Genomic DNA, 13,031 nt, shown 5'->3' on the forward strand with positions numbered 1-13,031 from the left:
CATAAAATATATATTTTTAAGAAAAGTAATGAATATTTCCCTTTGTATTTTCCAGATACATTAAATCAAATTACGAGTGAAATTCTCAAAAAAATTCAGAGAAAAAAAAAACTCGTAAGTTTCTCAAAAAATTCATCTTCAAAAAAAAAAAAATTTGCAAACGTACCAAGACCCATATGACGTTCTTACTTACCATGGCGGTAAAATTATGTTGTTTTGGTCAGGCAATTCGTATTTTCCCTATTTTGCGCGTCTCTCGTTCCCATCACTTTCTACATTCTTGATTCCTATGACCTCGGGGGCCTCTTGAATTTCCATTTTAAAATTCCAGTGCAGACGCTTCAGTCGCGCCCCGCTGGACATGGTTGCCAAATCTAGTGCTAAAATCCGCCTGGTTTTGTGTTATTTCGTAGTTTACATGAGGGTTATGGCGGCGCTGTTGGTTCGACTCTATTTTTGTGACGAAGGAGATGCAGGGTTATTCAGTCAGTCCGCAGTACAGCTCTGACACATTTATTTCTCAGGATAATTATTTCTAGTCACTGATCCGTTTACAACACTGCGTTGGGAGAACTTAATGTGATGGAAGCGCATGAAAAAAAAAATTTGCATGAGATATTATTTTTGACTTAAAGCGTCTTTTCTTGTCGAAAATTTTTTTTTTGTAACTTTAATTCCACGCGGATTAAACTAAAAGTCAGTTTTTTAAGTTAAAAGTGTCGTTTTTTTATCGTTGAGTTTAAGTTTAAAAAAAACAATAACAAAAGAACGTTTCCTTGACTCAAAGAAACTTAGTGGAAAAACGAGATTTTGCCGACAAGAAGCAACGCTTTAAGCCAAAATAATATCTCTAGAGCTTTTTTTTATTTTTGACTAAAATCATGGCCTGACCCCCCTATGGCCTCATGAAAGGTTCCCCGTATGAGAGTCATGTCATAGGGTTTTCAGGTTTCAAATTCATGTACTGCGCAGTACAACAGTAAATTTTGTCGTATTGGAAAATACGAAAGCTACGTAAGAGCGTTCATTGCGTAAAAATCGACATTACCTCAGGCAAGACAGCAGTAAGCTGACATTCCACGAAAAAACTGAACTTTACTGCTCTTGACGCCTTTTATTGCCAATCTCTAACCATAAAATCTGTTTGTTATGTATTAACATGTACTCTCGTAAACATGTAGAACACAGCACATGTCATTTCGCTTAGTATAAAATGAAAAAAAATCCTTGTATATATAATGGGTAAAATTTGCCGATTTTGAATCAGCCGAACAATTTCCACGAGGGTTTTTTTTTCTTTTTTTTTTTTCTTTCTTTTTTTTGATGATTAACTTATGAAGAAGGCTCAAGAAGGCAGGATTGGGTTCAGTAACATTTTCCGCTCAGGGACTGCTGAGTCCATTCTCTTGCACATTCCAATTTTGGACTCTCTCTTTAGTGACACGGTTGAATTGGCAACGTTGCTTTTCTCAAAATAAATTATAATATATATTTATATATTACGATAGTTAAACGTGCGTTTGGATGGGTAAGGCCCACTGTTGCCACTTCGAGAGAATCATCGCGGGAGGGGCGAGAAACGCAATAACCCGAAAGGCGTGTTTACGCGCTTGGAAAGAATCGCCTAACTCCCATTAGAAAACCGAAGCAGATCCGCGGTTTCTGCATAGCGTGGCGGTGTTGTAGCGTTTCCATTAGCGCGAGCGACGTCGAAGGTCACTGGGAAAAATGTGATTCCATTCCAGTTTGAACGGCAGTCGAGTCGGCGTTGAACGAGAGTGAGATGCGAGATCTAGAAGAAGTCGAGAACCAGTTCCTGGAGCGGGCAAGACGCCACCGGTTGAGGTACCACCTTTTACCACGCACGCACCCGCGTCGCGACGCCGATACAACTGAACAGGATCGTCGTGCTACTCCTGTCTGCGTCTATGTGCACATGCATGGTGCATAGACAGTGCCTCTGTTCATTCATAAACTGGAAAAAAAACACATTGCGGATCTTGAGTCCAGACTCTTGAAAACATTGACAAGAAAAAGGACTCTTGATTCGATCAGATTTAAGCTTAAATCAAAAGGAAATCCGCTCAAATTAAGAGGTTTGGTTCTTGATTTAAGCTAGATTCTGATTGAATCAAGAGTATTTTTCTCGTCGATGTTTTTAAGAGTCTGGACTCTAGATCCAATGTGGTTTTTTCCCAGGGTAGACTGGCTGTATGAAAAGAATATCGATGACTGAAGGGCGAAACCACGCATCTCCATTGCGATGTTTCAAAATAGGCGTGTATATTTTACTATTTCGAAGAGAAACAAGCCAATTTTAGGGTTTAAAATTTCTACAGAATATTCTGCTGGCAGAAAAGAAAAATCAAGGAAGTTTTCAAGAAAGTACGCTGAAAAGTTTTCCATAGAGAAAATTAAGAATGATAGGAAGTCTGCAATGTCGAATACGGAGATACGTGGTTTCGTACTTTGACCGTCGATATGGTTACTTGGTTTACTTGAGATACGGTCAGATCGGCTCAACCATCTTGGCAGGAAATATTCTGATGGGAATCTCATGAAAATATTCTGAAGTAGCCTTAAAGATCGATCGGCTTTAAGTTTAAAGAAAGCAACGCCGAAGAACTCCCAACATAACGTCGGTGGCCGAGGGCGGGAAGAATATGTTTGTGCGACAAAAGGGTGATATGTGAGAGAGAAAAGAAGTCGATTTTCCTCTTTCTGGGAGAAAACAGGATTGGAGTGAATGAACCGAGCTGATTTAAATGATCATTGGTATTTTGAGATAGTTGAATTTGGTATGGCTTTATTATATCTTTTTTTAAAGAGGCTTTTAATCATGAAATAAAGTGTCCTTGTTTTTTCCTCTCTGACTTTATTGGGATTAGATATCTTTTGGAATAAGGATGATTATACTCGTTGATTAAGGGCTGTAATTACACTGATAAATGTGATAATTGGTCATTTTTTAAGGTTATCAGTTAACCGTGTAGAGATTTTTTTAGTGGAGGGTGTCAAGAAATTTTCCGACGAACTGATTTGCTCTCCTGCATTTGCATGAGTCATAAAACAAAGGTGAAATAGAGCACAATTTGCTCTAGTATTGAACTCGAACGAGATACCATTATTTTAACTCCAGTGGCTCCGCTTTTGCATATCTTATGAAATGAAGGTGAATCATCATTCTACACTTTTTGCGCAGATCACCCTTATTGTAATTAAATGAAACTTCCCTGGTAGAGACTGACGTAAAAATTTCATCATCCGGATGCCTGAACCTTATAGGTTTATGATTGATGAGACAGAGCAGGGGCCGAATTTTGTCAGCTCTTTCCCGAGGAGATGCAAAATCCATCGATGAGTCAAGTAAGATTTTTTTACTGATTTAATTTGAGGGGTTTAATAGCATCGAATTCCCCCCTCTCTTTTTTTTATTATAATAAAATGAATCGTCGTTTACTACATCACGTCGTTTAACTGCATCATCGACCAATCAGAAGCGATATGCCCGGACTTAAGTCATAGAGTACATAGAGTCGTAATGTAAATGGGAGAGCTGGCGCCTTGTTCTGCTCGACGAGTTCCGAGCCCGGTGTGCGCCGAGTTCTGGTCACTTTTTCGATACATGTTCGATCAAAAATGGCGGCGTAGAATACGTGGTGATTCCTATCTTCTTTGTTTACATCGAATGGCCGGATACTCGTGTGTCGCAAACAATCGATGTATCGATAAAGTGACCCGGCGTCACACGGGAGTCTCAGAATTCGGGACCTGGAAAATGCTTAAAAGTGGCGCCAGCTCTCCCAATTGCATTACGACTCTATGTACTCTATGACTTAAGTGCAGTCGAGACTGGTCCTGAGCATATTAAAGTACGGTGGAAGGACCAACAAAACAGCTCCTGAACAGATCCTCGAAACTTGGAAATAAAATCCGATTCTTGAAAAACTCGCGTGTTGGCGCGATGGTATGTTTCCACGTCGCCGAGTGAAACAGTTCACACATGGAGGCGAGTTGGAGTACCGGTCGTGCGTGAGTGTTTCCCGGTCGGGCGACCTTCCGGGCGCGTGCCACCAGACCAGCTCGTCGCGTCGCCGGCCGATGCAGGAAAGCTCCCAGTCATGTGGAGCGGGAAACTCGTGAGGTGGTGGTAAAGCCGTTTAGGAAGCGGCACGCGGCCAGGCGAGTACGCGCCATTTCGCGAGCTCCCGCCCAGGCATTTGAGGCGCCTCATGAGGTTATGCTGTATAGCATCAACTCGTAGCTTCAGCATCAATGCCGTATGCCCAGGTAGCGGCCGTTCGGGCATACGGCTCCGAGCCTGATGCGCTCAACCTGCCGGCCGCCGGCTTCGGGCATTGAAGCCCGATGCTGGAGAGCCGACCGAGCCAGCCTCAAGCGCTGATGCTGAGGTTTGATGCTGGCTCATGGGCCTCAGCCTCTGAGGCCGGACCGTCGGCTTGCGGCCCGATACGGCCTTAATTTTCGGACCCGCCACCCAGCTTAATTACCGACGGGGCTGTCCCAGAAGACCGCGACCCTCGGACTCGGCGATGAATTCGCGGAACACCCCTTTGTTTACGTTTCCCATTGGCGCGGTGGCCCACGCCGGGGCGCTGGCGTCCGACGCGTCTGCTAATTGAGGCCGCTAATTTTGATGCTGGACTCAGCATCAAAACTGATGCAGCATCAGAAAAGGAGCCGGGAGTCGGCTTCACCAGGTGAAGCCGCCTCAACGGCATATGCGCTCCCCCGGCGCACTGATCGAAGCGGCATGAAAGTCCGCGCCGGGCCTCCGCCTCGCGCGCCGATGCGGCTCCGTTTATGATGCTCCCTCAAACCTCAGCTCTAAATCCCTGCTCCCGCCAACGGTGCCGGTCCCGCGTCCTTGGAAAGCTCAACAGTCAACATTGTCTTGCTTGCAGAGCAAGTCCGCGGCGCGGGAGTTGCGTGAGGTAATAATGGAACTTGCAACTTTGAAGCCTTAAGGTGATTAGTCCCGGTTTCTGGCGTGCACGGAGAAAAAAACCTCGTGCGTGGGACCCGAAGTTTAGGTCAAATGGATCTCTGAAGTTTTCGGATTGAGCATCTGAACACTTTAGGTCTAGCTGTCGAGGTTTGGATCACACATCTGAAACTTCAGTTCTTACATCTGAAGTATTTCAAAATGTGAGAACCGAAGTTTTTCGGATGTGAAAACCGAAGTACTTCAGATGTAAGAACTGAAGTTTCAGATGTGTGATCCGAACCTCGACAGCTCGATCTAAAGTGTTCAGATGCTCAATCCTAAAACTTCAGAGATCCATATGACCTAAACTTCGGGTCCCTCGCACGAAGTTTTTTTTCTCCGTGTGCGATACATCACATTCGTAAAACATCTCGGCAGAATTAGAATTTTTACTGAAAAAAAAAAGAACCATGGCCCCTACGCTTGAGCCTAAAGAATCAGTCTAAACAAAGAAATTGGCAAATTTCAGAAAAATAAACGCAACTTGAGCCTTTTTGGAGGGAAAAAACCTCTCGTTCGATACAGAAATCGGTAACGGTATCGAATGCGAGGTTTTTACGTCAATACCACTTTGGCGTCAACATGATATGTTTCACTCACCAACATGACCATTTTTAGCAGGCTGATAGGTCCAGAGACAAAGAAACCCTCCTCTGGCCTCTTGGCCACAGGTGGAAACTTTTACTCTCAGGAATTCAACACTTCCATAAGGAGAATTATTAGGAAGCAACAGTCATCACATTGTTTGACCTGCTAGGTGGATGATACGAGTTTTGGGCGTCGTCATGAGCCAAACAAGTTTCTCAAACTTTGATTTGTTTGCAAAATGAAACTCCTGGCACGTTGTTAACAATCGATCCAGTATGTTGGAGTTTTTAGCCGACGTGCGTTGAAAATTCAGCATAAAGCTGAAAATCTCAATACAGAGGGGAAAAACTCGTTTGAGCACAGTTTTCCCTCAAAGAGATAAGCTGTTTGGAGCAACACTAATTACGTCCACTCAGGGAGGCAACTACAGTGAGTGGACGTAACTAGTGTTGCTCCAAACAGCTTATATCTTTTAGGGAAAACTGTGCTCGAGCGAGCTTTTTCCCACTGTATTGAGGATTTCAGCTTTATGCTGAATTTTTAACGCACGTTGGCTAAAAACTCCAACACACTGTCGTACGAGTGCGTCCACCGCAATCAGTTTGTGATCGATCTAGTATAGGTAGGTCAACAGTTGAATGTTGATGTCCCGAAGGGAAAAAGTTTCCACCTTTCCCATAGATACTAGTGGAAAGTCTCCTGGGTCTCTTGTCTTTTTGGTGACCGCAGTGCAGTACCGTGTAAAGGTACTCAACGTCGACGGATGCTAAGTTTACTCCGGCAAAATTCAGCTCTTGATACCACCGAAAAAGCTAGCAAAAACAAAGGAAGGTCTTTACGGAGCTCCGGAGGGCGTTTTACGTCACCGTTACGGGTGGCGGGTGACGTAACGGATAGCGGGTCGTAGCCGACGGGACTTTGCGGTGGGCAATTAAGCGAGACCGCTGACCAACCTTGATGTCGCGCCGTAGCCGTAGCGCACCGCGTCTCGGTCTACAGCCCCGGCGTGAACTCTACCAAGATCAAGTTCAAAGTCTTCCACACCAGTCATGGCTTTGGGTGACTGACTCCCTCATTAAAGAGATCGATGCCTTCATCCTCACTCTCACGATTATCCTCGTGCATCGGAATGCCGGCAAAAGCGAGTTGTTGAGTTTGGAGCAGAGACAAGAGACCCTCCATTGGTATCTTGGCAATGGAGCACTAGACAAGGGACGAATTTCAGGATTCTGATACATGTTTCTTAACCAAAATTTCACGCAAAACAAGATGCGCACAACGAAAATTACCGAAATCAATACCTTAAAAAGATATTCAATGATTCTTAATGCGTGTATTCAAACCATCCGCTCATAAAAACTCAATGCTCTGCGTAATTCACATCGCGCGCTAAACGTTATCATGACAGTCCCTACGATATAAAAATCTGGCAACCTCAATCTTGACGCTTTGGCTCAGCTACAGCAAGTTGTTTATAGTTTGAACAACACATGGTGGGAAATGAACATTGCTCGAAAATCATATAGCTGGCTGTAGAATGCGGAGAAAATCATACGGCCGGGCTATACGAAGCGATAAAAAATATGCAGCCGGGCTATAGTTCCTATCGCAGGGCTTTACACTTTATCGCCTGGCTGTTGCTTTTCGCCATCGATTATGAAAGGCTATAAGAAATTGTGTAGAAATTCGTGTGCTTTGGAAATCATTAAGTTTGATACGGAACCACCTTAATATTTACATAACACACATTATATTTTCCTTTAATACATATTTTTTTTCATCAATTAAAATGAGAATAGTCCATACAGAGTGTGCAAAAATTTCAAAATCATGAGTTGAAAAACGCTGACTCCGCCAGATTAAATATTAGAGCCTAACACAAAGCGGAGCGGCGACGCACTGGCGCCTACAAACCTAACAGGGATACTTCACGCATTGCGCAACGCGTGAAGTATCCATGTTAGGTTTGTAGGCGCCAACGCTTGTTTCGCGCTGGCTGCCCGCCCGCCGCGCCGCGCCGCAGCGTACCACGGCGCTTGAAGCAACTATTTCACACCAGAGGTATTTCACAGTATCATACGAAACTGAAGGCGCTCTAATATATTAGTAATGGCAGGCATCCATCAAAAGTACGGAGCTTTCCTCGCAAAATAAATCAAGATACTACGGCCCAAAAAGAGAGCAGTATTCCAAAAACTCACTAAGTCCTAGCATCCGCAATTAGTAACGTTTAGCATACACTTTATCGCCTGGCTGTTGCTTAATCGCCATCGGCTATAAAAGGCTATAAGAAATTGTGTAGCCAGCTATAGAAGCTATTGGAAATCTTACAGCCGGCTGTAGGTCTATGGTATTTTGGAACAAGATTCTACTGCCAATTTTTACCAGGGAATACATGTTTTATCAAGGGAAATTTGGCAACTCTCGAATGTTCATACGGCGTTCTTCCTAAGCACGGCAGAACAGTCAACAATGCCATTGATGAGCCTTTTAAAGGGCTCTATTTAGATCGTGTGAACCTGGACCACAAGTTCAAGGAGGCATTTTCCCCGTCCACACGGCAGTGACACGACAGCGACTCGGACGAAAAACGCCGCGGGTTCAAGAGGCGATTGATGGGGACAGGTCGCGAATCAGAACGGCGAGATGCGCGGCAACCGATGTTGACGATCGAAGCGGGAAACACTTAACATGTTGCGTTACTCGACGGAATTTTCCTTTTCTGGCTCCCCCGAGCCGATCTGCGGATCTGATCTCATTGATCGATATTGACGTCGCAGCGGCTGCAGCTGGCTCCCCATTCCTTCCGCACTGTGCGTAATTATGCATGCATCTGGATGGATGGTGATACTGTCCGCACAGAGATACAAACTGCAATCTGTGCTCATACTCTGCCGTGCTAAGGAAGAACACCATATGAGCTATCGGACGTTGTTAACCCCCCCCCCCCCCCCCCCCACGATATCAACTAATTTCTGAGGTTTCACTGGTAAAAAAAACCTCTTGGACCAATGCCGCGGTGCATTGACTTAAGAGTGCAGTTTCTTGTCGCCGGATTTAAGAGTCTTGAACTCTTGCTTCGAGCGGATTTTGCATTGATTCAAGCGGATTTTGCATTGAAACAAGAGTCCAGACTTTTAAATCCGGCGACAAGAAACTACACTCTTGAACCAAGAGGTTTTTTTTTACCGGTGTTAAGAATTTTCAACCTCAAGTCTGAAAATTTGGTCGTTGCCACTATTTTCGATAGCACAGCAGCAAAGACGAGAATTTTACGAATAAATTGCATTAAAAGGTATAGTGATGGTTTTAGAAAAGACTGCATGACACTGCACTGTCGTGCTAAGGAAGAACGCCGTATGAACATTCGAGAGTTGCCACGTTTCCTTCGATAAAATGTTTATTTTTGAGGAAATTTATGAGTATGTTTCCTTGAAATGTTCAAACGTCTTAGATCAAATTACAAGCAAAATTATCTGAGAAATTGGTAAACATAAATTCAACAATTTTCCTGAAAATTAGTGATTTACCAGGGGAAATTTGGCAGCGCCTAATGGCTCATACGGCGTTTTTCCGTAGCACGGCAGTGCACATGATGATTGAAAATGTATCGCGGTGGCCGTAACAAAAAGAAGACACAGTGCGCCTTCACTTTTTAATGTATGTAACACGCACAATCCTGAAGTAGTTATAGTTGCATCCATTCGTTCTCTTCAACGAGTCTGATTACACGCTCTGTTTCCAGTTTTCGGCTATGAGGTCCCTTTTTACAGGGACAGTCATATTTAATGATAAATGTTTCTGATATTGCACTAAAAGCGATAATATTACGGATGCAGAGGCACACATTTCGATCCACGCCATTTGAGTACACTTCATTGTCATCCATTTGTCGCTCTAATAAAGACGAGATGAGTTTCCATCATTTTTTTTCTTCGACTGTATAAGTTAAAATTCCGCAGAACTGGATTCAATGGTGCGGAACATGCGCCACTTCCCTCTTACGCGTGAAAAATCACGACGGTTTGAGTTTAGACATAGAATACGTCCACAAAAATAATAAAAACAGGCTAATTCATAACGCGATGAAGTTGGAGTCATTTCTCGTTCAGACGGCTGAAATAATGAAGGAATGTTTTGATGGTCCGGTTATAAATATCATCAGGCCACCCAGGATTTGCGAACGATTTTTCCGTTATAAGACATGAAGCTATTTTGTACATAGGTACCGAATGGGGAATTTTACTGACCGTCAAAAGACGAAAACATTCACTATTAAAATTAGCTCTTGGTATGGTTTTTTTGACCTTGATTATGGCTGGGGGCACTGTTTTCAAAAAAGCGATCTTGCTAGAGAATCTGAAAACCCACGATGAGTGAAGCCAAAACGAATGGCGCTGTAAAGGATGTTATGTTATTATTCCCGCGAAATCATTCCTCACCAAGAAGGAAAACCCGTCCAGAGCATGAATTCATTATGAAACTATTTCGCCGGGGGGAATACTTTTCCGTTCGGGGAACTTTGGTGGACATGAGTAAGATCGCTTCATAAATTGAACGTATAAACGTTAAAAGGGTCTATACACATGCAAAAAGGATTTACGTGATTCATAGTTTCTTTTGATTAGTTTATTTGTGCATGGTTTCTTTCAGCACAAAAACGCACAATTGTAACAAAGGGACCACATTTTTACAATTATGGATGATGAATGAATTGAGAGGTTTGGGAGACAAGGCGCATAAGTGGAGTTTTTGGTATTTCGAGAAATACGCGCTTGAAGTTTCGAATGGATCCTATGGCGGAAAGAGAGTTCAAACTGACTTTTTTATGCTTAAAAAGTGGAATTTGAGTGCGAATTTTTCACAGAATTAAGACTAGTTTTACTTGAAATCATTCGTAACTTAATTTTTTCAAAAACTGCACTAATGCGCCTTGTCCATCACGCCCCTCAATTCAGTTTGAAAACGCACGGGTAGAGTTATTGCAACATTTCAAAATCCCCGTTTGTCTTTCAATTTTTATGGAATAATCTTGCAGCTTTGTGACACGATATTTTTCAGGATTGCACTAGGTATAGAGAAAAAAATATCAAAGCATTTCAAGCACGTAAATCATATACCTATGTTGATTTGCCAAGGAAGTAACAAGATGAAAGCCATTATATTTGAGGTAACGTAGTATTCTCTAGTGACGTAACATAAGTGTACACAATTTTCAAATGACTTTTTGGAGGATTGGGGAGGGGGGGGGGTGTAAGATGAAATTTAGTGCAGTATTATTGTTCGGCCATTCTTCAAAATTATGAAGTTTTTCGGAAAATCTGCGACGCTTCAAAATGATATTCTTGTTTACTTAGTTTCACCATCAAAATCTAAATTCATAGTCAAAATAATCAGGTTGCCTACTTTTGGTCTAATTCACAAAATTACTTATTCTTGCCTGAGCTTTTTCGCCTGTATTAAACCAATCCAACTACTATAAGAATGGAAATGGACTTGCCTCTAGTACATCCATTAAACTAATGTGAAAATGGGAATGAACTTTTCTCAGGGTTACGAGCACAGAGACTAATATTTCTGATGAAAAAAATTTGCAACGTTGCAAATTTGAGTGGCATATTTTTTTTTTTTTTTTTTTTTTTTAAAAAAAATTGAAACTAAACAACCCTATTCCTCGAAACCCTCATGATTCATTTTTCTTGAAAAAATATGTACCTTTTTTTCAAAAAATATCATCTACAAATGTATAGCTCATTTCGAAAAATTGAATTCATACATACAGAGAAAAAAAGGTGTAATAACGCGCGGAAATCGTAAACACATGACCCTTGATGTGTGAGTTTATGAAGTTACTACACTGGAAAAAAAACACATCGGATCTAGAGTCCAGACTCTTGAAAACAGTGACAAGAAAAAATACTCTTGATTCTATCAGATTTTTGCTTAGATCAAAAGGAAACCCGCTCAAATTAAGAGGCTTGGTTCTTGATTTAAGTAAAAATTCGATTAAATTAAGAGTACTTTTTCTTGTCGATGTTTTTAAGAGTCTGGACTCTAGATCCAATATGTTTTTTTCCAGTATAGGGATGAATGTGTATTTTTTCCGGTGCAATATATAGTTTGTATCGATCAACGAATAGAGAGGCCAAAGAGGTGAAATATTCATCCAGGAATCAACACTTGAAAAAAGAGTCACGGGTTCGGGAGAGATAACAGATAACATCAGTATTTATCGCCATAACCTATAATTCCTCGCTCAATGTCAATTGACTGGAAAATGGATCGTACATATCATATTTTCCACCGCAGAAAAACCTGACCCGCCGAAAACTCCCTTGAAACCCGATCTTTTGTTAGGAAAAAATGAGGCTGGGTGAATATAAAAAGGAGGAGAAAAAAAATGAGAAAAACTCACCGGCCCATTTTCCCATGCGCTTCAAATCAACAGCCAGGCTGAGGGCGGGCGCGGCGAAATAGTAGAACAAGAAAGTCAGGAGCTTGGATCCGATCTTGTAAGCTATGTAGGCCAAGAAAAGGAGCCCCAACTTCTCGAGAGAGGTATACATTTTTTCGAATTTAAACTTAAAACGCTACGAGAATAAGCTAGGACTAGAGTTCCACGCACTTCACTTTCTAACCGGAGCGAGACTGATAGCTCGGGGTTCGAGTGCTGCTGCCACTGCCGCGGTGCGATGCGACGACGGGACACGTTTATCAATCGCGTCCGGATTCGCCAACTGGGTTATTGCACTTGCGCGGTAAAATCAATGTCGGCTCCCCCTCGCCGGCGACGCGACGCCGCGCGCCGCGTGACGTCACCCCGGTGCCGGAACCATGACCGTCGTGCGCAGTGCGGGCTTGAGCCGGCCCCGGAAAAACGGCAAATTGTCGACGGGGGGGGAATGAACCCCCCCCCCCGCCGCCGCCACGCTCTTAAAAAAAATTACGGCACGCTAAGGAAGAGAGTTCTGCTCTGCCGTGGTAAGAAAAAACGCCGTATGAACCTTCAGACGTTGCCAAATTTCTTTCGACAAAAACCGAATTTTTTCAAACTTGTGAAATTTTCATAACTTGAGACAATTGGACGATTCTATCAAAACTATTCATGACAATTAGTGTGCTCTAAATCTAAAAGCAATGTAAAAAGTGTGCACGAATGTCGTCGGAAATACATATTTTATCGAGGGAAATTTGAAAACTCTCGAAGGTTCATATGATGTTCTTCCTTAGCACGGCAGTGCTGTGCTAAAAAAAAAACACCGCACGGACATTTGAGCGATGACAAGTCTTCCCCCATGAGAAGTATGTATAGCTTGAGCTTCAAAATGCATTTTCCCCGTGAAAATGTCATGCACTTGAGATCAATTGCGAATAAAATTTGCTGTAAAATTGGAGTGAAAATATTTGCAAGTTTTCCGGAAAATGCGTACATTTT

General features: G+C 42.6%; 1 protein-coding gene across 1 annotated transcript in view; it reads right to left on the reverse strand.

Annotated features, from left to right (window-relative positions):
* spidey (hydroxysteroid 17-beta dehydrogenase 12 spidey) overlaps positions 1-12,337 on the reverse strand; it is a 35,721-nt gene extending 23,384 nt beyond the window's left edge. Inside the window, exon 1 of the mRNA XM_019043129.2 lies at positions 12,012-12,337. Coding sequence (XP_018898674.1) covers positions 12,012-12,162 — 151 coding nt within the window. The 5' untranslated portion in view covers positions 12,163-12,337. The remainder of the gene's footprint in view (positions 1-12,011) is intronic.
* Between the last annotated feature and the right edge of the window lie 694 nt (positions 12,338-13,031).

The sequence above is a fragment of the Bemisia tabaci genome, chromosome 4 (assembly GCF_918797505.1).
Source record: "Bemisia tabaci chromosome 4, PGI_BMITA_v3".
NCBI lineage: Eukaryota > Metazoa > Arthropoda > Insecta > Hemiptera > Aleyrodidae > Bemisia > Bemisia tabaci.